This window comes from Sturnus vulgaris, chromosome 18 (genome assembly GCF_052056855.1).
Source record: "Sturnus vulgaris isolate bStuVul1 chromosome 18, bStuVul1.hap1, whole genome shotgun sequence".
In the NCBI taxonomy this organism is placed as follows: Eukaryota; Metazoa; Chordata; class Aves; order Passeriformes; family Sturnidae; genus Sturnus; species Sturnus vulgaris.
Window position 1 is genome coordinate 4975872 of NC_142260.1, and position 23262 is coordinate 4999133.

Genomic DNA, 23262 nt, shown 5'->3' on the forward strand with positions numbered 1-23262 from the left:
ACTCACAACTAATTTTTTTTTTCTGGAAATTAGGGATGCTGTCTGACAGTGGCTGTTGTGCTCTGTGCAGGGCAGTGGGATGAGGTGCAGGTAAGGCCACCTGGGCTCTGCAGTGCTTGTATGAACCTTGGGCTCTATCCTTGCTCTTGCAAAGGACAGTTTCGTTTTCACTCCTTCCTGCCCTGTGGTTGGAACAGGATGTGGAGGTTCCGCTGTGCAAAGGTGTAAAAGTGACTGGCACAATGGGAAGCAGGAATTTCCATGTTGAAAAGGGTTTCCATCTCTCCAGGGTGTATCGTTGGTCCTTGTCTCAAGCCAGGTAACTCACTGCTCTGGGTGTTCCTTCTGGGAAATGGCCACAGGCACTTTTGGGCTGGGTGCAGAATCACCCGTGTGAGTAACCCAGGATGAGGACCTGGGTAGGATCTGGCATCCTTGTTTTCCTTTACAGTCATGGATTGGTGTGGGATTGGGTGGTTCCCATCACCCACACTGAGATGATCAAATTGCTCTTATCTCCAGGATGAATCTTACACAGCTTCCTTTGGAGCATTTCCACCTTAGCCCGTGGCTTCCTGAGAAGTGGGACAGCCTTTGCTTGGACAGGCAGACTTATACCTTTACTACCTGCCCTCACTTTGGAGAGTTTGCCTGGCTTTTCCCAGGAAAAAAACCCCACATATTTTCTTCCGAGTTAGGAAGGAAAAAGATCACAGCTCCCCCTCTGCCCTTGTGTTCTAGGTGCCCCTGGGACACCTGGGGCTGTCACCTCTGCAGTGCTCATTCCTAGGTTTACATAAGTTCCATCCATACCATCTGTCTCTGATCTGTGCTCTGGGACCAACATGTGGAGCCAGTGTGACCCCACTGCACGTTGGGATGGTGCATGGGACCGGCAGCTTATCCTGCTTTCCCTGTCACACACTCGTGGTAGGAATTTTGTACCTTAAAGGCTGAAAGCAGGTGAGTGGTAGAGATTGGAGGTTAGTATATCCCGTGTCTCCAAGCCACAGGTGCTTAGAGGCGCTGAAAAGCAGCATCTTGGGAATATCAGGGCAATTTCTGTTCCTACCTGCATGGTGAAGCGGAGAGCCTTCCTCGGTGCCCCTCTCTCCTGGAGCCCCTCGGGGCAGATCCCTAAGGGAAGGGCTGGCGGGCAGGATGGGCTGGAGGCTCCTGGGCTCTCTCACGCTGTGGTTTCCTTCCCCAGCTCCTTCGCCCGAGGTCTCAGAGGTCTCATGTGAAGCAAGTGGTGCCGCGACTTCCGTGTGGCACTCGTGCCTGCCTTGGGAGGGAGCTGCCTCTGCCTGGCAGATACCGGGAGGAGGCGAGGGAGCTGCCCTTCACCCTCGCCCAGAGGAGTGGCAAGCCCAGAACCGCCCAGCGCAGATAACAGTGCCGAGTTCTGCCAGCTCCAGGGCGCTGCTTTCCCCTCTGCCCCTCGTGGTGCCAGGGCCGTGTGCTGTACCCTGTGACATCCCCAAGAGATGCCATAAACTGGCCAAAAGGAGCTAATAACAGAAACCCTGGAAAGCTCTAGAAATCTCCTCTTGACGCCTCGCTGGTTGGTAAAACAGCTGTGGGAGTCATGTGCAGTTTTCCCCCATGTGCAATAATACTGACCTTGAACACTTCCACAGCTTCTCTAGGCAACCTGTGCCTCACCACCCTCACAGGGAGGAATTTCTTCCCAACATCCCGTCTAACTCTGGCAGTGGGAAGCCATTTCCCCTTATCCTGTCACTCCAGGCCCTTGTCCAAAGCCCCTCTCCAGCTTCCTTGCAGGTTCCCTTCAGGAACTGGAAGGTGCAATCTGGTCACTCCAAAGCCTTCTCTTCTCCAGAACAATCCCAATCCTCTCAGCCTTTCCTCATGGCAGAGCTGCTCCATCCTCTAATCAACTTGGTGTCCCTCCTCTGGACTCTATCCAACAGGTTGATGTCCTTCCTGTGCTGGGGACCCTGGAGCTGGATGCAATTTCAGGTAGGGTCTCACCTGAGCAGAACAGAGGGAAAGAAACAACTCCAATCGGGACCTATGGTTTGGAACAGGGAATAACTTTTATGAAAAAGAGTGAAAATATTATGTCCCTTACATCTGTTTTCTGGGGGCGATTGTTGCTTTCATTTACAAATAAGAAGAGCATTTCCTGCGAATAACAGGAGAGTCAATAACTGCTCTGGATTCCCTTGTGCCCTCCATCAGCATTCCTGCGGGCTGCTATAAAATTAACCAAGTCTTGGAGGTGGTAATTCAGCTGTGTCCTGCTAGGAAAGGCAGCCAGCATTTTCAGTGGTGCTCCCAGCTAAGCCACCATCACCCTGTGACTTTGCCAAGTGCCTTGAACAGGTGCCAAACCAGACCTGGGGATTATCTGGGGGAAAAAAGGAGTTGTCTTCCCAATGTCCTGCTGTGTGTGAAACCAAGGTGTGGGCAGACCTTTAGCCTTCCTTCCAGGGGTGATCCATGCGCTTGGAAGCAGAGAATGGGCTGTATTTCTGGGAGAGTGTGTGTGTTTACCCAGAGAGAGTGAAGCCCTTGCTTTCCACCTGACGGAAGGGCAAAGGCCTTTGCAATGGGAGCGCTGCTGTGTTCCAGGGAAATGGGGTTACCTGTGGGAGGAACAGCTGTGGCACTCCTCCCATGCTCCTACTTCTCCTTCCTGAGAAGGGCTCGGCTCTCTGGACAGCCCAGCTGGTCATGCACCCAGCAGCAGTTCCCAAAGCTCATGGATGTCAGCAGCCAGTGGGGAAGGGGTCTGTGCCTGCAGGTTGGCTTTGGCTGAGGTGCATCCAGCCCCTGCAGCATCTTTCATGGCACTCGGAGGAGACCATGCTGCTGCTGCTCCTGTTTAGGAGGAATTTGGTTTTGCCTGGGCAGGATGTAGCTGCATTTGCAGCAAGGCAGGTGAGCAAGTTGATGCTGTCCCTCTTCCAGTGTTTCCCTCCCCTCCCATATTTACTGCTCTCAGGTGACTGGGGCTGAGGATGGCAGCAGGAAAAGCTGAAACTGGGGAGGGAGCCACACGAACCCTGTTTGAGCAGAGGAAATTATTTAGGATGTGATCAGCTCTGTGGCTGCTGGGTTGGTCACACACCAACCCACTGGAACTCCAGCGATTTGACCTGCACTGAGCATCAGCAGGGAAGCTCCAGGAGCACTCCCTGACCTGTTAGTCCTGGATGATGTGGAGATGGTAATTCCCACCTGAGGAGACTGCTGAAGGGTTTTGTGTGTGAAACCACAGTAGCTGAATACAGGCTGCCTGTCCACCTGTCCTGCTTTGGACAGGGAGCTCCTCTTCCAAGGGTGCAAAGGCACTGATTCAGAATGGTGCTAAAATGGCAGCAGATGTCTGTATTCCCTCATAAATTTGGGGTGTTTTCATCCAGATCCAGGTCTGTTCGGGCCCGTGGGTATCCTTGGAAGTACAGTCAATACATTAGAGGAGAGGATGTGGTTTGGGGTGAAGTTCTGCTTGTAATTAAAGAACTTGGTGCTCATTCCAAGCAGGGAAGGCTTAGACTGGAGATTAGGACGAGGTCCTTCCCCCAGAGGGTGGAAGGGCACTGGAACAGTTCACCCCAGGGAATGGCCACAGCCCCAAGGCTGCTGGAGCTCGAGGAGCGTTTGGCAATGCTCCCAGGCACAGAGTGGGATTGTTGGACTGGCTGATCCTTATGGATCCCTTCCAACTCGGGACATTCTTGGAACAAGGTGAGTGCCTCCAGCTCTCATAGTGCACCGTGGGATGTGCAGGAGAGTTTTAGGCTGGAGGGGCGGGGGGGGATTGTGCAGCAGATCGAAATGTCCTTTATCTACCTCTGAACTGGGTTTTGCTGGGCTTTGCCCGCTCCTCGCCCTGGTCGCTCCTGCCCTCCTGTGGCCAGCTCTGTTATTCCACAAAATCCGAGAATCCTGGAGGGATTTGGATTGGAAGGGACATTAAAGCCTGTCCAGGGCCACCTCCTACCATAGGCAGGGACACCTTCCACTATCCCAGGTGCCTCCAAGCCCCATCCAGCCTGGCCTTGGACACTTCCAGGGATGCGGCAGCCACAGCTTCTCTGGGAAATCCATTCCAGTGCCTCACCACCCTCACAGGGAAGGATTTCTTCCCAATATCCCATCTAACTCTGCTCCCTTTCAGTATTTCATAGAACCATGGAATAGCTTTGGGTGGGAAGGGACCTTTAAAGGTCGTCTTGATTATTTGACGTCCTGTCAATGTCTCTTCTAATTTCTTTCCCTGTTTCATTTCTCTGCTCCCACAGGACTTTGCCTTCCCTCCACACAGTATTCCCGGAGCTTTGCTGCTGTGCCAAGATCTTTGCAGAAATCCAGAGATCTCTGCCTGTCATCCGGGATCAGCATGGCACATTCCGGATGAGCAGCTTGACCAAGGTAATTTGGGAAGGGGTGAGGGATTTTAGAATTCTTCACATCCAAGGGCACAGGGGCACCCTGCAAGCACCCCCAGCTCTGGCCAGACTCTCCGTGTGGGAAGAAAAACTTTTGCCAAGCAAAACACATTTTTATTTTGCCAGCAAAACGCATATATTTAACAGATACTTAACATTTCATCGCACAAAGACGCGGCAATCGGGACAGCCATGGCGTCAGGCATGGGGTACCCAGCGCGGGTGTACACGAGAGCCTCACGGCAGCTTGGCAAAGGACACATTTCCCCGCACAGTTCCGGTGAGAGTGTGCAGAATGAAGACATTTTGTTTAATTAGCACAGTTGCAGTGGGAGGGCGCAGAGTTAAGACGTTGTGTTTAATTAGCGCGCTTTGGCTGCCCTGAGGGGCTCGTGGTCCCCTCCGTGAGGGGCGCCGCCGGCTCCTCAGGGCGCCGCCTAGCGGTCGCACGGCCGGGGTTGGGGTGGCGGGGTGGGGGGGAGGCCACGCGGTTGCCACGGCAACGGAGGGGGGGCGGGGACGCCCGGCCCCGCCTTCCCCGGGCCCCGCCCCGCGCACGCGCGGTAGCGGGGTCGCGCGCACGCCGCGTCACGCCTCCCGCCCCGCGGCCCCGGCCCGTGTCCCCCGGGGCGTCCCCTGCCCACCCCCGGTGCGTCCCCGCCGCCGGTCCCCACCCGCCGCCATGAGGCGCGGCGAGCGGCGGGCGCACGGCGGGAACGTGGGCAAGGCCGCGCTGGAGGAGCAGCAGCAGCCGGCGCCGCCGCCGCCGCCCCCCGCGCAACCCAACGGCGGCGCCCCCGGGGCCGAGCGGGACGGCGCCGGGCCCCGCCGCAGCACCGAGTCCGAGGTGTACGACGACGGCACCAACACGTTCTTCTGGTGAGAGGTGCCGGGCATGGCCCACTCTCCTCTCGGGGCTCCGCGTGGGCCAGGGGGGGACCCTAAGGAATGGGATGTGGAGGAGCTAAGGAATAGGAGATGGGGACCCTAAGGAATGGGATGTGGAGGAGCTAAGGAATGGGAGATGGGGACCCTAAGGAGTGGGACGTGGAGGGGCTGAGGAATGGGAGATGGGGACCCTAAGGAATGGGATGTGGAGGGGCTGAGGAATGGGAGATGGGGACCCTAAGGAATGGGACGTGGAGGGGCTGAGGAATGGGAGATGGGGACCCTAAGGAATGGGACGTGGAGGGGCTGAGGAATGGGAGATGGGGACCCTAAGGAATGGGACGTGGAGGGGCTGAGGAATGGGAGATGGGGACCCTAAGGAATGGGACGTGGAGGGGCTGAGGAATGGGAGATGGGGACCCTAAGGAATGGGACGTGGAGGGGCTGAGGAATGGGAGATGGGGACCCTAAGGAATGGGACGTGGAGGGGCTGAGGAATGGGAGATGGGGACCCTAAGGAATGGGACGTGGAGGGGCTGAGGAATGGGAGATGGGGACCCTAAGGAATGGGACGTGGAGGGGCTGAGGAATGGGATGTGGAGGGGGCCCCAAGGAATGGGATATCCGAGTTATCTCCTACCCGTTATCTGCTGTTTACGTGCTGCCTCTTCTGTCGCCGACACCGCTACTGGAATCGGCTGCAAGTGTTTTCCTGTTGTGGCCCTACTGCTAATTGTTTCCTGGCAATGTAACGGGAATTCAGGGCTGGCTTTTGGCGGTGGCACCTCTTTTACCAGTCCTGGTCCCCACCTTTCCAGGAGCAGGACCCTTAGGGCTGAGCCCGAGGGCTTGTCCTGCCTGGTGAGTGCTTTGTGGAGGTGTATTCCAGTACCTTGAGAGCCCCCTGTGTTCGGGCAAGCATTCCTGCCTGATTGCAGTTATCAGCGTTGTTTATATGGACGCCACCTCCTTCTCTCCCTTAATCTTGGAAGAGGCTTTTTCCATCCATGCTCTTCCCAGTGATCCTGGCAGAAAGCTGAAGTTGTGGTGCCCTGCTCCTGCTGGGCAGGTGTTGCATATTTTTGTGTGTCTCAGCCCATAAAACGTGTGCAGAAGCCTGGTGGTGTTGCGCCAGCAGAGAAAATCAGATTTTTGTTAAATTCAGTCCGTGCAGGAAGAGGTGTGTTCGTACCTGGAAAAATGCTCCTAAATCCCAGCCTTGCTGGAGTTATTCCATAAATCCCCATAGCAGCATGCATGAGTGTAGGTAGAGGTGTTTTTCTGTGTGCTAAACACACGTCCCTTGCCATGAAGAAAGCCAAGCTGACACTGAAGCCGCACGTTTGGAATACGAGCCGAGGGCGATGGGATTTGGCTGGAGCCTGGCATGGAGGAGTGGGAGGGGAGGGCACTTGGCTCTCACCCTGCCAATCTGGGCAGCAGCGGAGCCGAGGGTGTTGATTCCGATGAAGGAGGTGACATTCCTGCCAGTGCAAGCTGCAGAGGAGCGCTGGGATGCTGCTGGATCCCGGCGGGATCCCTGTGGAGCCCTGACGTGTGCGGGTGTAGCCGAGGGACATTGTGGCCTCGGGGACAAAAGGACCTTTCCTGGCGGGCACACCACATGTAGGCTGAGCGAATCGCGGGATCCCGGTGCCAGCCTTTAAATGGAAAATGGGTAAAGCTGTCCTTTCCTTACTCCCTCTTCAGTGTGGCTCTTGCCAGCTGTTTTGTGTAGCCTTAAAATAACCTATTTTTGCTGTAGAATCTCACCTCGTTGCAGCTTTTTTGTGGTGGTGACAGGGCTGTCACCCCAGTCTGAACGCTGTAATGGAGTTAGTGTGGCCATGTGGATCGTTCCTTTGGAAATCTGGATGTGCCTTGTTCTGTGTCAGGTGGTCCCTCCCAGGAGGGCAGCGTGGACAAGTGTGTTTCTTAGCTTCCCTATTTATCCAATTTTCTTTTCCCTAGTAGCTTGTGCTAGCAACCAGGAGTTTAAATATCTGGAAAAGTCCCAAGTTTTTTCCTCGTGTTACTTTTGCTCTGCATATGTCAGAGTATCCTTTGGCAATGACTCAGTTCCTACCCTGTCCAAGAATAAAGATTGTCCAGGGGAATGATTTTCTTCCTGTGACCCTCGAGACTCCTCTCTGAGGTGACCACAGGAAAGGGAAATTTTTAAGAGTGGCTGCCCTCTGACTTTGGAAAAACACAGAAAGCACCTTCTCTTTGGAGTTCAGGAATTAGGGATAAGGTTACTCTCATAGCTCACTCCTTTTGGGAAAATGAGAGGGTTTGGGATCTGTGGACACAGAAATCATTCCAGCAGTAGTTTAGTTTGCAGAGATGATTTTCCTGCTATAAATGTGGTCCTTGGGAAAGGTGGAGCTTCCTAGCTGGCTTCCTGCTCTTTACAATCTGTTTGAAACTTTGGAAAACCACTTGTGTGCTGATATCTCTGGTCTTATTCCATGTAAATGACTTGGAACTGGAAAATACTCCCTTGTGGGAACCTGCTCAGTCAGGCAGCTCCTGGCAGCTCCCTTTGCCATTAGGAAATGGCAAGAAAAGGGAACAGGAGGGAAGCTTTTCGAGGCAGATCTGTGGTTTCTGTATCATTTATCCCTGAACTAACTACTTAGTGGAGAGTTGGGAATGCCAAGCCTGCCTGGCAAGCCACTGGAACATGTTCCCTGTTGTTTCTAGCACCTTGGGTTGTTCTGTGTGCCTCCAGCAGGAGCTTTCACACAAAGCCCTGCTTGTTCTGGGGTCATTTAGTTGGATATTGTGTGTGATGTTCTCCTAAAATTTCTGTAGGTATTTTATAGCTTGTCTTTAACCAAAGAAGATTTTCCAGGAAAACATCCATCAGGTCTCAATTTGAGGGTGTTGGGAGGTGCCAGATGCACTTTCACCACCACGTTGTGACTCTGTGGGTTAATTGCTTTTGCAAAGCCTTACTTTAATTTGGATTTCATTAGCTTTAATGCCACCTTTTGATTATTAACTTGTTTTATCTCTCACATAAATAATCTCGTGTTGCCAGCACGTGGATGTGATATTAATTCCTGAGGTCATGGTGTGGCAGCAGAGATCTGTGGAGCTCAGGATGTTAAAATTAATAAGCAAAGAACTAAAAAAGAGGGAATGGCAGTGATTCTATAGACTAATAGCAGCGTTTGTAGGAATTATTTCCACCTTTTTGTGCAAAAAAGCGTGGAATTTGCAGCTAGGGAAGAGGCAGCCTCTGCTGGCGTGTTCCTCTCGGTTTGTTCAGTGTTGTGACTCTTCCCAGATGGCCTGGGAAATGGGGATATGTGTGGGCAAACCAGCTGGTGTTGGAAAGAAGGGATTTGGAACCCAAAACATTCCTTACCCATTCCGTGTGGAGATTGCTCTTATCTCTGAAATAGCCGGGATTTGCTAAGAGCGATCTGGAGGAAGAGGTGGGGATTTATCCGGAAGAGAGATTAGGGAGATGGAATATCCACGAGTTAGCAGGAGCTGCTCCCTGTTCCCCCTCCTCAGGGATGGCCCTGGCACTTCCAAGGCAGCGTTCCTTGAGTTTGCTGGGAGCTGAACATGGGATTTTTCCCTACTTTAATGGGGCCACGCTATGCCCACTCAGGATTCACCACACTGGAGAAAAGGAATGTTGCTCCAGAGTCCAGGGTCACCCTGTCATGCTTTTCCAGCCTGTGGGAATGCCCTGGGCAGGGAGCAGGGACATGCAGGCCTTTTGCAATCCTACTAAGCTCCTGAAACACACATTTCCATAGGTTTAAGGAAAAAAGTGTTTAATAATCAAAAATAGGGCATTTGTGGAACTTGAAAGCTCTGTAGAACTGATGGAAACTTTGGGAACTCAGTCTTTCCTCCTGATTGGAAGGAAAACCCAGGATTTGGCAAAGCTTTGCTGTTGCCCTGTGGTTCTGGGTCTCTGGAGGTCTGTGTTCCTGGGCTTCTTTGAGGAGATGGCAAGGAAAAGGGACGTTGCTATTTTGGAGTGTCACAAGTCTGTATGGAAATGTAATCGGCCCCGGGTGACTTCAGGGATGTGCTGGTGACTGCTCTAAGAATAGGGACTGTTTTATTATTATTATTATAGCTTGGTCTAAAGTTAGTATTAATCTTTGTCGTATTTTTTCATGTCTTATTCTTCATACAAACCCTCTGCTGCTTTTGGAGGAAAGGGCTTGTTGTACTACTCACCATATCTTCTTAGAATTCCCAGGTGATGTGTTGATTTATGGAGAGTACAGAGCTTTGACATCCATTTAAAAATCTCTTTCAGGAATGGTTTAATGAATTTTCCATTATTTGGAATAAAGAATTAAATCGTGAAAAAGTTACTGGTGGGACTAATTGGGTTTGCTGACAGATCCTTTCACCAGCAGCCCAAATTAATGCAACTTTTTCAACCCAAGTGCAAACTGGACTGGCTCTCCTTTGGAATTTTGTTCCACTTAAGAGGACTGACCAAAATATTAATAAATAAATTCTTTGCATTGTGTTCCAGTGATTATTATTGTGTTCAATGGAGTTGTTGCATCACTGGTGACAAACAAGCCATGGATAACAAGGGTGCGGTCCCTGCTTAAGCTGATTTTAATTTGTGGGAGATTAAATGAGGCCATGGGCCACCTGCTCTTGGGTGTTACTCTCTCTTTTTCACCCAAGGATCTGCCAGAATCTCCCCAAAAATGACGTGTTTAAACAATTTCCTTACACAATTTCTGTCATAGACTTCAGTTGGAAGATAAAAGCGCTCGTAGTCGTTTTCTTGACAGACTTGTGGTGTCTCAATGTGACAGGAGAATGACCTAGCATGAAAAAGAGAAGTTGGGATCAAGCTTAATCCCATTAACTAGGAAAAAAACCACCCTTTTTTGTGATCTGCAGTGCTCTCACTTGGTGTTTGAATTAGCAGGGCAAGGGCTTGTGTGAGAACAAACCTGATTTATTTCATTTCAATCTCCCAGGGCATGAGTAGCGAAAGAGCCAAATGCGTGGTGAAGAAAGGCAGAAAAATAAACCACTTAATATTCCAGCTTTTTAGCAGTTTGGGATTTGTTGTGAGTTCTGTCCCTGCCCTTAGATATTTTTGTGCTTGGAGAAGTCAGGCACTGCTTTGCAGAGTTTTTGGTGTGAGACCTCCCAGATCTGGCTGCAGTTTGTACCCCCTTTGTTTCGGGCGTGTTGCCCAAACTCCTGTGTGTAATTCTAAGGGGAAGATTCCCAGCTTAGCTTTCTTCAGCCTCCCAGGCTCCAGGCCAGGACAACATAAGCCTTCCCATGTAATTCCTGCCTTGCTTACCTTGCTGGGCTGTTCTTAGCTCGCCTTGCCCTGGTGTGTTATTTTAAAATGTGTGTGGAGATAAAAATCAATCCCCTTGTGCTGTTCAATTCATCCCCATCTCTCGGACAAGCATTTCCTTAAGGAGAGCTGCTCCTTTTTGTGGAATTCTATTTTATTTTTAAACTCCTGGGCTGTGAGAAGACATGGTGTACATCCATATTTCCTGGCTTTTTTTCCTCTCTGAAGTGGATTTGTGTGATGCTATGTTTCCCCTCATTGCTGTGTCACTGCTCACAGCTCTCTGGCAGAAGTCAAGCCCATCTCCAGAGCCTTTCATCTCAGCTCCTGCAATTCACACTGCACTGGAAACACCTTTAGCTTGAAAACCTGCTAGGAGGGAATCTGGCAGCATCTGGAGATGAAAGCTGAGCTACAAGGGAAGTGATGAGAGAGCAGCCTCTTGTTTCTCCTCAAACAGGGCAGCTGGTTGGGTTTCAGGCTGGTGGCTGTGGCACCAAAATTAAATGGGAAATGGGATGTTGGGGCTCTCCAAAACCGACCCTTCACTGTCCTGCAAGATCCTCACAGGGAGGAACGCAGCTGAATCATCCTTGTGCTGGTAGAGGGATTCCTCGAGGTGTTTGTCCAAGGGAGGATGTATAATAATTGACTTTTTGGCAATTTATGGGATCTGAACACGTTGAAAAAGCAGCTGACTTGGTCTGGGTGTTGAGGTGGGATTCCTAGATTTGCTTTTGTAGCCTCTTCAAAAATAAACAATGTTACAACATAGATATTACATAATATCCATAGCTCCACAACAGTATCTGTAACTGTGTACCAATATAACAATGCAATCATAAGCTACAAAACAAGGCATGAGACACCAAAACGTTTTTGGTGTTTGCCGTAGAATCCATTCATTGTTATCCACATGTAAATGCATCAAGCAGACGCGTGGTGTGATTGGAGGCTGCCTGCTGTCCTGCCTCCTGGGAGAGGCTGGAGTTTAGTTTTCCAGCTCCTGCAGGATCCAGGGCAAGGCCCCACGTGAGCACTGATGGCTGAATCACCTTTCCTGGCACCTGGGAAGATGCAGTTGCCCAGCAGGAGCTTGTGGCTCCCAAGCTTTTCCCTGGGTTTTGGCACGTTGATTCCTCTCTAATTCTGGAAGTACTCGTGGATCCTTGAGTTTTTCTTCTGGAGCTGGTGGTGTTCAAGTGGGGAGAGCCTTCAATGCCAAACTCTGTTCTGGCAGGGGCAGAAGAGGATTGAGTCTGCTTATGAGGTATTGTGTGTGTTCCTAGTGGGATTGCAGGGATGCTGTGGGGTTTGGAGTAGGATGGAATTTTCATTCAGTAGCACCCTTTCTTTGACTTTCAGAGCAGTTTTAGGTGGGTTACTGCGGGGTTGTTTAAAGTTAAATCAGTGAATAGTTTGGAAATTCCAAGGTTTGTTGTGTACCCGCAACCTGAGTATACAAACCTTGGCATGACCTGGAGATGGGATGTGAGCTGCTTGCTGTTACAAAATAATATATAAAGAAAATGGAAATAGACCCAGTTGAAATATTTCACATACGTACACTTTCTTTTCCAGGTTTTCCCCTGCCTAAGTTTCCTTTTTATATGTGGTTTGTTTTATTTGTGTTAAGGGATATTGTCCTCTAAACCAAAACTCATGGCATGACCTTTGGCTTTACATGGACAGAGCTCCCATGCTTCCCAGGTGAGGCCAGGGGATCTTTCCAATGAAAACAATAATTGGCTTCTATTTAGGAAAGGAATTTTCAACTTGAAGTAAGAGAAGATGTGGGCATTGTAGGAATATTCTCTGTGTGGGGATCAGTGGGTGTAGGGTGTGGGTGTCACCTGGCTGGGTGTGCTCTGCTCGCTCTCCTTCCATAGAATCATGGAATCCATGGAATGGTTTGGGCTGGAATGGACCTTAAAGCCCATCCAGTCCCGAGGGCAGGGACACTTTCCACTGGCCCAGGTTGCTTCAAGCCAAATCCAGCCTGGCCTTGGACACTTCCAGGGATAGGACAGCCACAGCTTCTCTGGGAAACCTGTGCCAGAAGAATTTCTCCCTGAGTGCTTCACCAAAATCCGTATAAACCTCTTGGCTCCCATGGATGGGGACGTTTTACTGCTATGGAACAGCCCCCCAGTTTTGTTGACCTGGCTTTTCCCACAGAAACCCCTTGTGCTAAGTGCATCAGAGTTCTTACAGCAGCAACCTAGAGATTTAAAAAAAAAACAAACTTTTTTTAATGACTACTTTTTCTTGTGTAATTCCCACGTCTGGAGTGAATTCCCTTTGGTTGCTCTCAAGGGCCTGTTCCCTCAGCTGCAGTTTTGATTAGTAGGCTGTGAAATAGAGCAGCACTGTCAGGTGTGGACCTGCCAAACCTCGGGAGACACCTGGAGCTGTTTAGATCTGGGTGTTTGCACCGAGTGCTGGCTTTTTCCAAGCTGCTGCTGTGACCACATGCAGTGCCACTGTAAACTCTGTGCTCTGTGATACAGAAAACCTCAATATTCCTGACTGCTGGCCGTGGGTTTGGCCTCCTGAGGCTGCACTGGCAGAGGGAGATGTGAGTTTTCCTGCTTTTTAATGTCAGTTTTCTGTGTTCTGAATTTCAGGAGAGCTCATACCCTGACAGTCCTGTTCATCCTCACGTGTGCACTGGGCTACGTAACCCTGCTGGAAGAGACTCCCCAGGACACAGCCTACAACACAAAGAGGTGAATATCTGAGCAACATCTGAATATTCCCTGGTGTGTTTTGGAAATGGGACCTCCAGTGACCCCTGCACTCCCTTGTGGAAGTGCCTGTTCCCTTAGGAAGTTACAAAACCAGTCATAAGTCTGTAAGCTTCTCTGATGCTGATCATTGAATTTAATTTCTAATCAGTTTAGTGTCACTGTCAGGCCTGTGGCTGCTCTGTGGTGTGAGCAAAATAAAGAATAAAGCAAAACACAAAAAAGCTTGCTAAAGCCTGCTGGCTGGGTTTCTTTGGCAAGGGTTCTGCCTCTGTTTCTTAAAATAGCCTTTTCTTAAAAACAACCTTTCCTTAAAATAACCATCATTTCAAAATGCTGGGAGCTGTGACTAAATTTTTTTGGCTCAACTGCTTTTTGTAAAATTCTGTTCAAGATTTCACTACAAATCCTTGTTTGTTGTTGAAAGTTGCTGTGAGAACGTGTAGCCCAGAGGGAAGCTCTGGGGAAATAAGAATGAATCTTACATGTGTGGTCAATTTCTGCTGTAATTTAAACTGATTCAATGTGGTTGAATTTTTCTCGTTTTAAAATACAACAGGGAAGAAAAGGGAGGTAGGAAAGTGGTGTTTTGAAAAGCTAAGTATGTTTTGAAAATATATTGCAAAGCATCATTGCTAGAAGCAAGAAAATAATTGTTTTCTACTAGTCTGGTTTCTTAAATATAATGAGATTTTTCCTCTTGCTTTTGAAGGGTTTTTTTTTCCTCTTTTTGTACATTTCTGAAGTGACTCAGGATATAGCATCCATTGTCCTGGAGATGCAGGAATTGGGGTATTTCCTGAGATAATCTTGGCTGTTGTTCTGGCAGTTACACAATGCCTGGGAGTGATGGAACTCACACTGTGCCCCACTGAGAGCTGGGATTTCACATGTAGGGGTGAGATGGGACAAACTGGAAGGTATCTGGAGCCTGGGAAAGGTTCTGGAAGGTTTCTGTGAGAACAAATGCCATTTTATTCCCAGTCATAATGAGGGAGGCCAGGCTGGAGGGGTGGTGTGGCCTGGAATGGCCACTCTGAACTGAGAAGGGGAAAAGCTGAAAGAGAAGTGGTGATGCATCCTTAGGGAGTAATACAGAGCTAAGGTGACTCAGTGGAATATCTTATTATTGAGCTTAGAGCCTCGACTGCTTTAATCAAAACAAACCCAGGGAAGATTAGTCAGCAGGTGCATCTTTCTCTCAGGAAACACGAGTTGTTTTCTGCTTATCCAGTGCCCAAGTCGTTAAAATCAATTTACAGCATCATGCCAGGGAAGGGGCAGCAAACAGGTTTTGCTCACTCCTGCAACTCTGCAAGGTCTTGGCACAAAAATCCTTGAAAAGCAGCATACTGAGGCTTGGACGTGATCTTGCAAATATTCCAGGTTTTGTGTATCTCTGAACAAAAGGAGGCATTTCAGAGCAGGATAAGATGGGCAAAATGTGCATCAAAGCCCAGATTATCAGAGGTTTTGTAGTTTTGCTTCCATAACTTAAAATCCTTTATCGTGCCCCAAGACCTTTGTCAGTCCTGGCGTGGAGCTGTGTTGAAATGTGATTCCAAGCCCCATGCAGCACGAGGCTGTCCCTGTGTGCTGGTATTCCTCAGGAACACTTGGTGCCTAATGACCAGGACAGGTTTCGTCACCAGGGAGCAGAGTCTGGAGCTGTCACGGGGTTTTATTTCCACCTCCTGCACACTGACAGTGGGAGCAGTGTCTGGGGTAGGTGCAAAGCCTAAATACACATTTCCAAAAGCTCCAGCCTCCTTTGTTTCCATGCCCTGGCTGAGGTGTCCCTGTGAGCTGCAGTAGGTGCTCAGAGCAGTAAATTGAGGTGAACTTGCCAAATTTGCTGGCTCTGTGTTTCCCGGACTGGAGTCACGGGGTGGTCCCACCTTCCCCCCTTTATAAAATCAGGATTATGTCACCCTATAAAAGTGCTCCATCCAGTCAGTCACTGGCAGGAGCAGGGTGAGAGGTGGATTTGTGGAATCGCTCACAGGAGAAGGGATGGACAAGACCCAAGTTGAGAGCAGGAATGTCTGAGCTCACGGGGTGTGGTCTCTGTGGCTGAGATTGGTGTTTGCATCTGGACCTGCAACAGGGCAGGGCAATGGAACAATTAAAGGAGGATTGAGTGAAACAATTAAAGGAGGATTGTTGGGGTTTTTTTTCTTAAGATAAGGTTGCAGGTGCCTTTTATATGTAAATGTAGTAAGAGTTTATTGGGATCACACACGTGATCAAACTGCCCCTGGTGTAAGAGCAGTGGAACATTTCCTTTGTAAAGCAAGGAGAGATTGTGCTGTGAAACTGATCCGTGAGAGCTTTATTCCCACAGTTCTTCCAGCCATGGAATAGCTCATCCTGACTGACAGCTGTGACATTCTCCTCTGTTCAGCCTGGTCTGAACTCCAGCTCTGAGTGTAGCCAAATAAACACTGAACACCTTCTCTGCATGGAAGAAATCCACAGCTCCCAAATACTTGGAATGCTGAGCAGGGTGTCTTGGAGGAAAAAAAGTTCTTTTTTTTTTTTTTCCCGTAAAAACACATTGAAGTTTAAAAACACCCGTGTGCTTCAGGGTTGTACGTTGAATTTCCAGCTGGGAAATGTCTCTCCTGAGATGCTTTTTTACACAGCTCTTGGCAATCCCTGCTTTCCATAGGGACAGATCCAGGGATATGTGGGTGTGCATGCTGATCTGCTGCTGCTGTGGCTGAGCACCCACAGGGACATGAAGGCAACAGGAGGCCAGAGCCCTCTTCCAGGGTTTGTGGTGCCCCGAGGGGGTTGTACCAGCTGTGCCAGCATGGATCCAGCCCGGGAAGGGACAGGGAGTGGGAGCTGGCTCCTTGAATCCCAGGACAGAGGGCCATACACAGCTCCTCATTGTTCTGTGTGTCTGAATCGACTCTTTGCACAAACAAAAGTTTATTTGTGCTGATGGAGCTGCTACCAGGCTCTCCCTTTTAAAAAAAATATTGGTTAAAATGATTTTTGTGGGCACACTTGGCTATTTTCTGCCTTCCTGATTTGCTGATCAGGAAATTCCAGTGGCTGTGTCCAACCAGGTGAGGAGAGGAGAGGAGAACCCCTCTCAAGTGCTGGAGCATTCCTGCCTCAGGCCAGGCTGCTGCTTAGGCATTGGAAGCTTCCTAAGGAGGTAGATTAATGATGATAAGAGGAAAAATTTAATTACCACTGAGGGGAAAAAAAAAAATAAATGGATCTGGTGTGGTTATTTATGCAAATTTGTGATTTGCTTCCAAACTTCCTGTGGTGAACTTGAAGTAAATGAATATATCTGAATCTCCAGCATATTTCAGCACAGCTGTTCTTGGACTGAGAGTGGGTTTTAGGGGAAGGAGCACAGCTAAGCTCCTGTGGTGATTTGGGTCCAGGATTTGAATTCCAGCTTTGGGAAGACAACTCTCCCAAGCCCAGAGCAGTGGTCTGGACCCCTCAGTTCATGGCTGAGGTTGGAGTTGGATGGGGTTGTCACACCACACAGGACTGGAGCTTCCAGATGCAGCCAGGGACTCAAAATGCAGAATATTCTCATTATTGGAAGTCAGCTGAAAGGGTTTTGCCCTCCAGATCTTTGGAAATCCCCATGGAACTCTCTATTCACAGATCCATTCAGCATCTAATTCTGGTGTGCTTCCCAGTGTTTAAAGCAAGCAGAATTACTGAGTTACATTTGCTAACTAAACCCCATTTTTATTTTCAGGAAGCACAAACATTTATACTCGGAGGTATATGTTGCAAAATAGTTTTTGTAAATCCTTTAGTCTTCTATTTTGAAAGATTTTTTTGACATGTTTAAAGCACAGTATCCTGTTGCTTCTGGTTTGTAGCATTTTCTGTCTGACAGCAAAATTACTGGGTATTTTGTGTGATTTCTGCAGACTGAGCCATTTTATTTGCAGTCAGGGCTTGCATCATTTTCTGCAAACATGGAATGAGCTCTTTCCCAGTTGTCCATCCTTTCAGCCAGCTCTTAAGCAGGTGATAGGAGACAGCAAGCAGGATCCAGTGGGAGTTGAGGTGCAGTAAACAGAGCATTTTTGCATTGCTTTATGCCATTTAATCCATTAAAACTAAAGGAACATGCCCAGGGTCGTAGGTCTTTGGTATATTTGGGCTTCTGGTCTGATAATTTATTTTTATTTAAAATCTCTCTTATGGTCCTTAGGCTCTGTGTTATGGTTCCAGCTCTTGAAGTAGCAGCAGTGCTGCTGTGGTCTGGAAAGCTCCTGCTTGTCTCTAGTTGGTTAAGAAGCTGTTTTGGAGTGGTGACAAGTCTGACAGCTCCTTTTTAAATTCCATGGAAATCTAGTGGAGCAGTGAGAGCTGTCTCACTGCTAAATCCTGTGTGTCTTTGTGAGCCACTGGGAATAAAAGCTGCTCCCAGGCACGGGGAAGTGTTTGACTTACTGTGGTCCTCAGCCTTTTTTTTGTTGTTTTTTTCTGGATGCTGTCTGGATCCATTAAAGATGGACACATTCAGCAGTTAAAAATCAAGGGCCAGACATTTCTTACATCAAAGAAGATGATTTGCAGTCTCAGGAGGAGGATGAGGCAACAAACCAGGGTGTTCTGTTTTTCCTTCCAGAGGAATCGTCGCCAGTATTTTGGTTTTCTTGTGCTTTGGGGTGACACAAGCTAAAGATGGACCATTCTCCAGACCTCACCCAGGTAATTCACCTTGCTGGGCTCACAATACTCCTGAGGAGCTGCCTGGTTTGTGAGGAAGGTAAATGTTTGTGTTGCCTGGAGAGCAGGTAAGTTGTAATTTCAGTAATCACAGGTTCCTCAGCACTGCACACTGATCATGGAGGCTCCTCCATAAAATCCTGATGGGCTTCTTCCATGGAGCCTGGAGACCTGTTTGGATCTCCCTGGTTTGGCTTCCTGTTGTTGGTAAAAAGTTCTGTGAGAACTGCCAGGTTCTTAAACCTGAACTTCTCCTGTTGATCCTCATTTTTTTTGCTGGGACTGCACTTGTGACAATGTATCTGGTGCTGGAGCACTTCCTTAGCTCCATGTCCATTTTCCACAGGAGATCAGAGGCCCTTAATTATGATTTTAAAAGTTTCTTGTAAGACTGGAAGTCTTGAAAGCACAACACAAATCTCTTCCAGGTAATGTAATAGCATGTGAAACATGAAAATATTTAGACAGCTTTGATCTTTTGCCTATTTTTAGATGTGAATCATTGAAAGAGAAAGAATTAAGGGAATTCTTATAGGCTTAAATAATATTCCTGAAAGCATTGGGCTCTCCTACAGCCAAATCAAGCTGGGTTTATGCCAGAAATTTAACCCAGCAGCCACCCTACAACCCTCAGCCAAAGCAGGCGTGGTTCCAGAGTGGTGCCCTCAGCAAACCTGGGGGGTTTATTACATTTGCTTTTCTTATTAAATAGCAGGTTTTAGTCTTTCCTTTTGTTCCAGTTCATTGTGATTCCTCCTGTAAAATCAGTTGTTCCTTTTGAGGACACCAGTGACACTTGGGTGCACCCAGGTCTTGGGGGTTTTTGTCTGGGCTGGTTTTATTCCTTAGAACAAAGCAGGGAAGTTTGGCTTTTAGTCTTGCCCTCAGTGTAGCGTTTCCCCATAACATTCTGGCATTGTTTTGAGCTTTCTGCTTTCAGATATCCTCTCCAGAGCTGCAGGGTTATTTTGGGGATTTTGGTGTTAATATGATGCTTCCCAAATTCCTGGTTCCGGAGTGTGGAGCTGTGTTAGGAGCTCCTCTGTCACTCCAGGCCCTTGGGATCATCTCTGCTGTCCCTGCCTTCTCTGCTGCTCCTGCTGTGTGTCATTAACCTACTTTTCATTAAGGCCATTAAGGAAACTGATCCCAGCCGCCACCTTAGTGGCACCTGTCCAGACTGGTGGCTTTATTTCTTATTTTGGTTGCCTTCTCAGCATTCCCAGCTTTAGCCAGGGGCTCATCCAGCTTTGCCATTTTCCTACTGATTCCACACAAGCCCCCATTTTCTCCAGTTTAATAATTTGCTACGTGGAGAGACACCAGTTGCCTCCCTGTAATTCAAAACTGTAGGATTGTCATGGAAATAAGTGGATATGACTGTTCAGGCAAGGCTTTACTGACTTGCCCTGCTTTTATCCCATTTTTCTCTGGCTTTGGTTCCATCCAAACCTTCAGGCAAAGGGGGAGCACTCCTTTAGCCCCAGGGAACAGTACAGTGCAAGGGACAGATCTAAAACTCTGCTTTTTCATTTATTTATTGGTGGGTGAACAGCTACATTTGGGGAGCATTTCCCTGGTAGAATTAATCCTGGATACAGTCAGCATCAGTAGCCTGATGCAAATCTTTAGGATTTGCAGATAAGAAATATTCTTCTTTTCCCTGCCAGCTCCTTTTCTGGAGCCTGGTGTTGTAGGAGCCCAGGGATGCTTTATTGCCTCTGTCAAGATAACACATCCATGCTGTCATTCCAAAGAAATTTTCCATGACAGTTATTAATACCCTGAGAAGCAGCTTTTAATATTCCCAGCCTTTGCCAGTTTGACTTGATACACAGTGTGTGACAGGACGAGCTGTTCAGGGAGTAAATTGTGAGGGTCTGGAGTAAGCTGTGGGATTGAGGGCTGGGATAGCTGGGAATGTGCAGGCAGGGACCAGGCAAGGGCTACACTGGTGACATTGGAAGGAGCAGCTCCAGGACAAACATTTTCCTTGGGCAAACAACCCAAATTTTTGTATTTTTTACTCATTTAGCTTCTCAGGCAGAGTGGCCAAGCTCTGAGCAGAGGTAGGGAAAGAGGCTGGTTGGATTCAGCTTTCTGGGATGTTCATGTCCTGTTCCCAAATCCCTGCAAGGCAGCAGTTTAATGTTTGATCACAGGAATCCCTGGGTTATCAGGTGTGTCAATGATTAGTGGAGACCTCCTTACTCAGGAGGAAAGCCCTGATTGGAGGGAGGCAGAATGGCAAGTGAATTAAAGGAAAACAAGTATTGGAGATGTGCCAAAAATAACCTTACAGCTAAAGGTGACCCTGACCCAGGAGGAGAGAGAACAGTGTTTGTACAGCCTTGAAAACATTTGGGGTGCAGGTACTGAGTGTATTCAGAATCTCTGGGGGACCCCTGTGAGCTGAGGAGAAATCACAGCACTAAATCTGAACCAGATCTCAATTTTTAATTATATTTTGTTTTGCTGAGCCTGCTCAGCAGCTGCCACAGCCCTGTGTACAGAAGGGAATAAAAGCTCAGACAAGGATTTAGACTTCTCTGCTTTCTGTGTCTGCATCACTTTGAGGAGAAGTCTGTCACATTGCTGACTGTGAGCAGTGTAAAATCTCTGCTACGAGGTTTATGGGTTAGAAAAAACAGCATTTTATGGGTTAGAAAAAACATTCCAAGGTGGGAGAAGGGTGGTGATGAAAGGTTAATTCTCCCTGCTGGCTTGAATGTGGTGCCAGTTTGGGAAGAGGCTTCTCTCTTCCAAATAATCCTGTGAGCAATGGAGGATTCTTTTTCCTAAGATGCATTCTGGAAAGACAAACAGGTGAAAGCTGTCACAGAGCTCTGAAATACTGTTCTCCAGGCCACACATGCATTTTTTATTTTCCCTTTTTCTTTTTGATTTCCCAGAAGTGTAAAATAGGTGATTCTGATGAAATTAATTTTCCACATTCTTTTAATGATAGTGTCAGACACTGCTTTTAAAAATGTGTGAAGTTTGTTGGTATTTTTGGTTTCGATTTCTTACTGTTTATTTGTTGTTTTGGGGATTTTTTTAAAAAAGAATTTATTTCCTACATGAGGCTGAACTGGATAAAGACATATTTTGGGAGAAAACATCTCCTGAGGAGCTCCATGGGGAGTTGATTTATGGTTCTGAGCTGATAACTCTGTTTGTAAGCCTCTGTTGGTTTCATCCTTGTGTAATTTATGCCTGGCCCTGCTTTGAACATCAAAGTGCCTACATTGCCTTGGAATTAACAGAGAGAAATTCCCAAGGCAGGTCTGAGGGTCTTGGTTTCCTGGCAATCCTGTTGGGATTCCTCTCCATCACCCCCATGGGCCTGAGGAAGGAGAAGTCCATTTATAACCAGGAAACACCTGAAGGCAGGTCTCACCCCAAGAGTGGTGGGTGATGTTTTTGGAATTTCAGTATCCACCAGAACAGGTCGAGTTTTCCTGAATTCCCTTGTGTGGAATCTTTGGATTTGTGCCTGAACCCACCCTGGCTCTGCATCAACCTCTCAGGGCAGGAAACAGAAACACTGAGAGGGTTCAGAGCCCCTCACTGCATGGAACAAGAGCCTGGCTCTGGGATGGATCAGGGGCATGGATGAGCACAAAACCCCCATCCAGGATGGCCTGTGACCCGAGGGCTGAGCCTGTCAGGAGAGCTGGCAGTGCAGACACTGTAATTTGGACACCCTTTGGATTCAAGTGTTGCTGAGGTGTGTGCAGGTCTGTAATCACACATCTAGGGAGGGCTCTGAAGCAGCTGAGCTTTGCATGGCATTTCTTCTGGAGAGTCCCAGGTGATCTCAGGCCTTGCATCCAGCACCTGCTGAACCTTTGGTCTGCTTGTTTTTAATTTCATTCCAAGTAAAAGTGAAGTTACCTTTGAGGTTTTGAATTATCTTCACACTTTCTGCCCCGTGGGGACACGACCTTGTCCTCAGGCTGAAAGCTGAGCTGCCAAACACAACTCCAGCCTGCCTTGGGTGTGCCTGCTATATCCAAGGGTGGACAGGTCAGGTCACCTGAGAGCAGGGAGAAAGTTCAGGAAGGATCAGGTTCTCCCCCAAGGACTGCTGGAAAGCATTGCAGGTGGCACATTCCTTTCCTTCCAGTCCTTAACTGCTGAGTTTGTTGGGTTGAAGTGTTGTGGATCTGGATCTCTTCTCCCAGATCCAGGTCAGTGCCTGAGCAATTCCAGCAGCCTGTGTGGGAGTTAAAGATCTTTTCTGGTTGTGTCCCTGAGGGAGGGTGGGGAGCACTGTGCTTGGGAGCTGGGAATTATAATTCCGTGGTGGGAGCATCTCTTGAAATGGAATTGGTTTCCTGAGAAGCTGTGTCTGCTCCATCCCTGGAAGTGTTCCAGGCCAGGTTGGCATGGAGCAGCCTGGGACAGTGGGAAGTGTCCCTGCCCATGGCAGGGGGTGGAATGAAATGGGCTTTCAGGTCCCTCCCAACACAAAGCATTCCAGGATTCTGTGATATTGAAATAAATGAATAATTAATGTATGGTTTGCTCCAAAGCTGCTGACATCCCCTGTGTCTCTCTGCAGCTTACTGGAGGTTTTGGCTGTGTGTCAGTGTGGTCTATGAGCTCTTCCTCATCTTCATCCTCTTCCAGGTAAGTGACTGAACAACTCCAGCTCCTAAATGCCACTTCCATGTGGAAATCAACTCCTTTGTGGTGTTTTTTTTTTCCTGCTGACTGCAGGAGTTGCTCATTTTTGTGAGATGGAATCATTAGGCTGCTTAATGAGACTATGAGGCTGAGGGAAATGATAATATAAAAATATTTCACCTGCTCTGACCTCCAGTCTCCCTCAGCCCAGGACAGACACTTTTGAAGTGGTTTTAGATGAGCTGGTGTTTCACAGTCCAGTCTCTGCCCTGCTGGGCCATGTGTGACTCGGGGGGAATTCTGGTTTTACCTTTGGAAATGCCTTTTACCTGGAGTGACAGGTTCTTTGTAGGTGTGGGGGTTTTGTAAAACTTCACACCCAGTTTTGTCTGGTGGCAGGAGCTGAGGGAGAGGTTTTTCATGGAAAGATGTGCCCTTGGTGCTTCCAAATTAAACAGTTTTTACCACGTTCTTTTTTGACCATATGTTACCATATCTTGTCCTTTAGTAAACAGAGAACTCCCTGACTTTTGCA

At 48.4% G+C, this 23262-nt stretch overlaps 1 protein-coding gene across 1 annotated transcript in view; it reads left to right on the plus strand.

Annotated features, from left to right (window-relative positions):
- The first annotated feature begins 5088 nt into the window (after positions 1-5088).
- The window catches only part of PTDSS2 (phosphatidylserine synthase 2), a 29581-nt gene continuing 11407 nt past the window's right edge, over positions 5089-23262 (plus strand). Inside the window, exons 1-4 of the mRNA XM_014878724.2 lie at positions 5089-5300; positions 13254-13355; positions 17995-18077; positions 22663-22730. Of these exons, the coding sequence (XP_014734210.2) occupies positions 5104-5300; positions 13254-13355; positions 17995-18077; positions 22663-22730 (450 nt within the window). The 5' untranslated portion in view covers positions 5089-5103. The remainder of the gene's footprint in view (positions 5301-13253; positions 13356-17994; positions 18078-22662; positions 22731-23262) is intronic.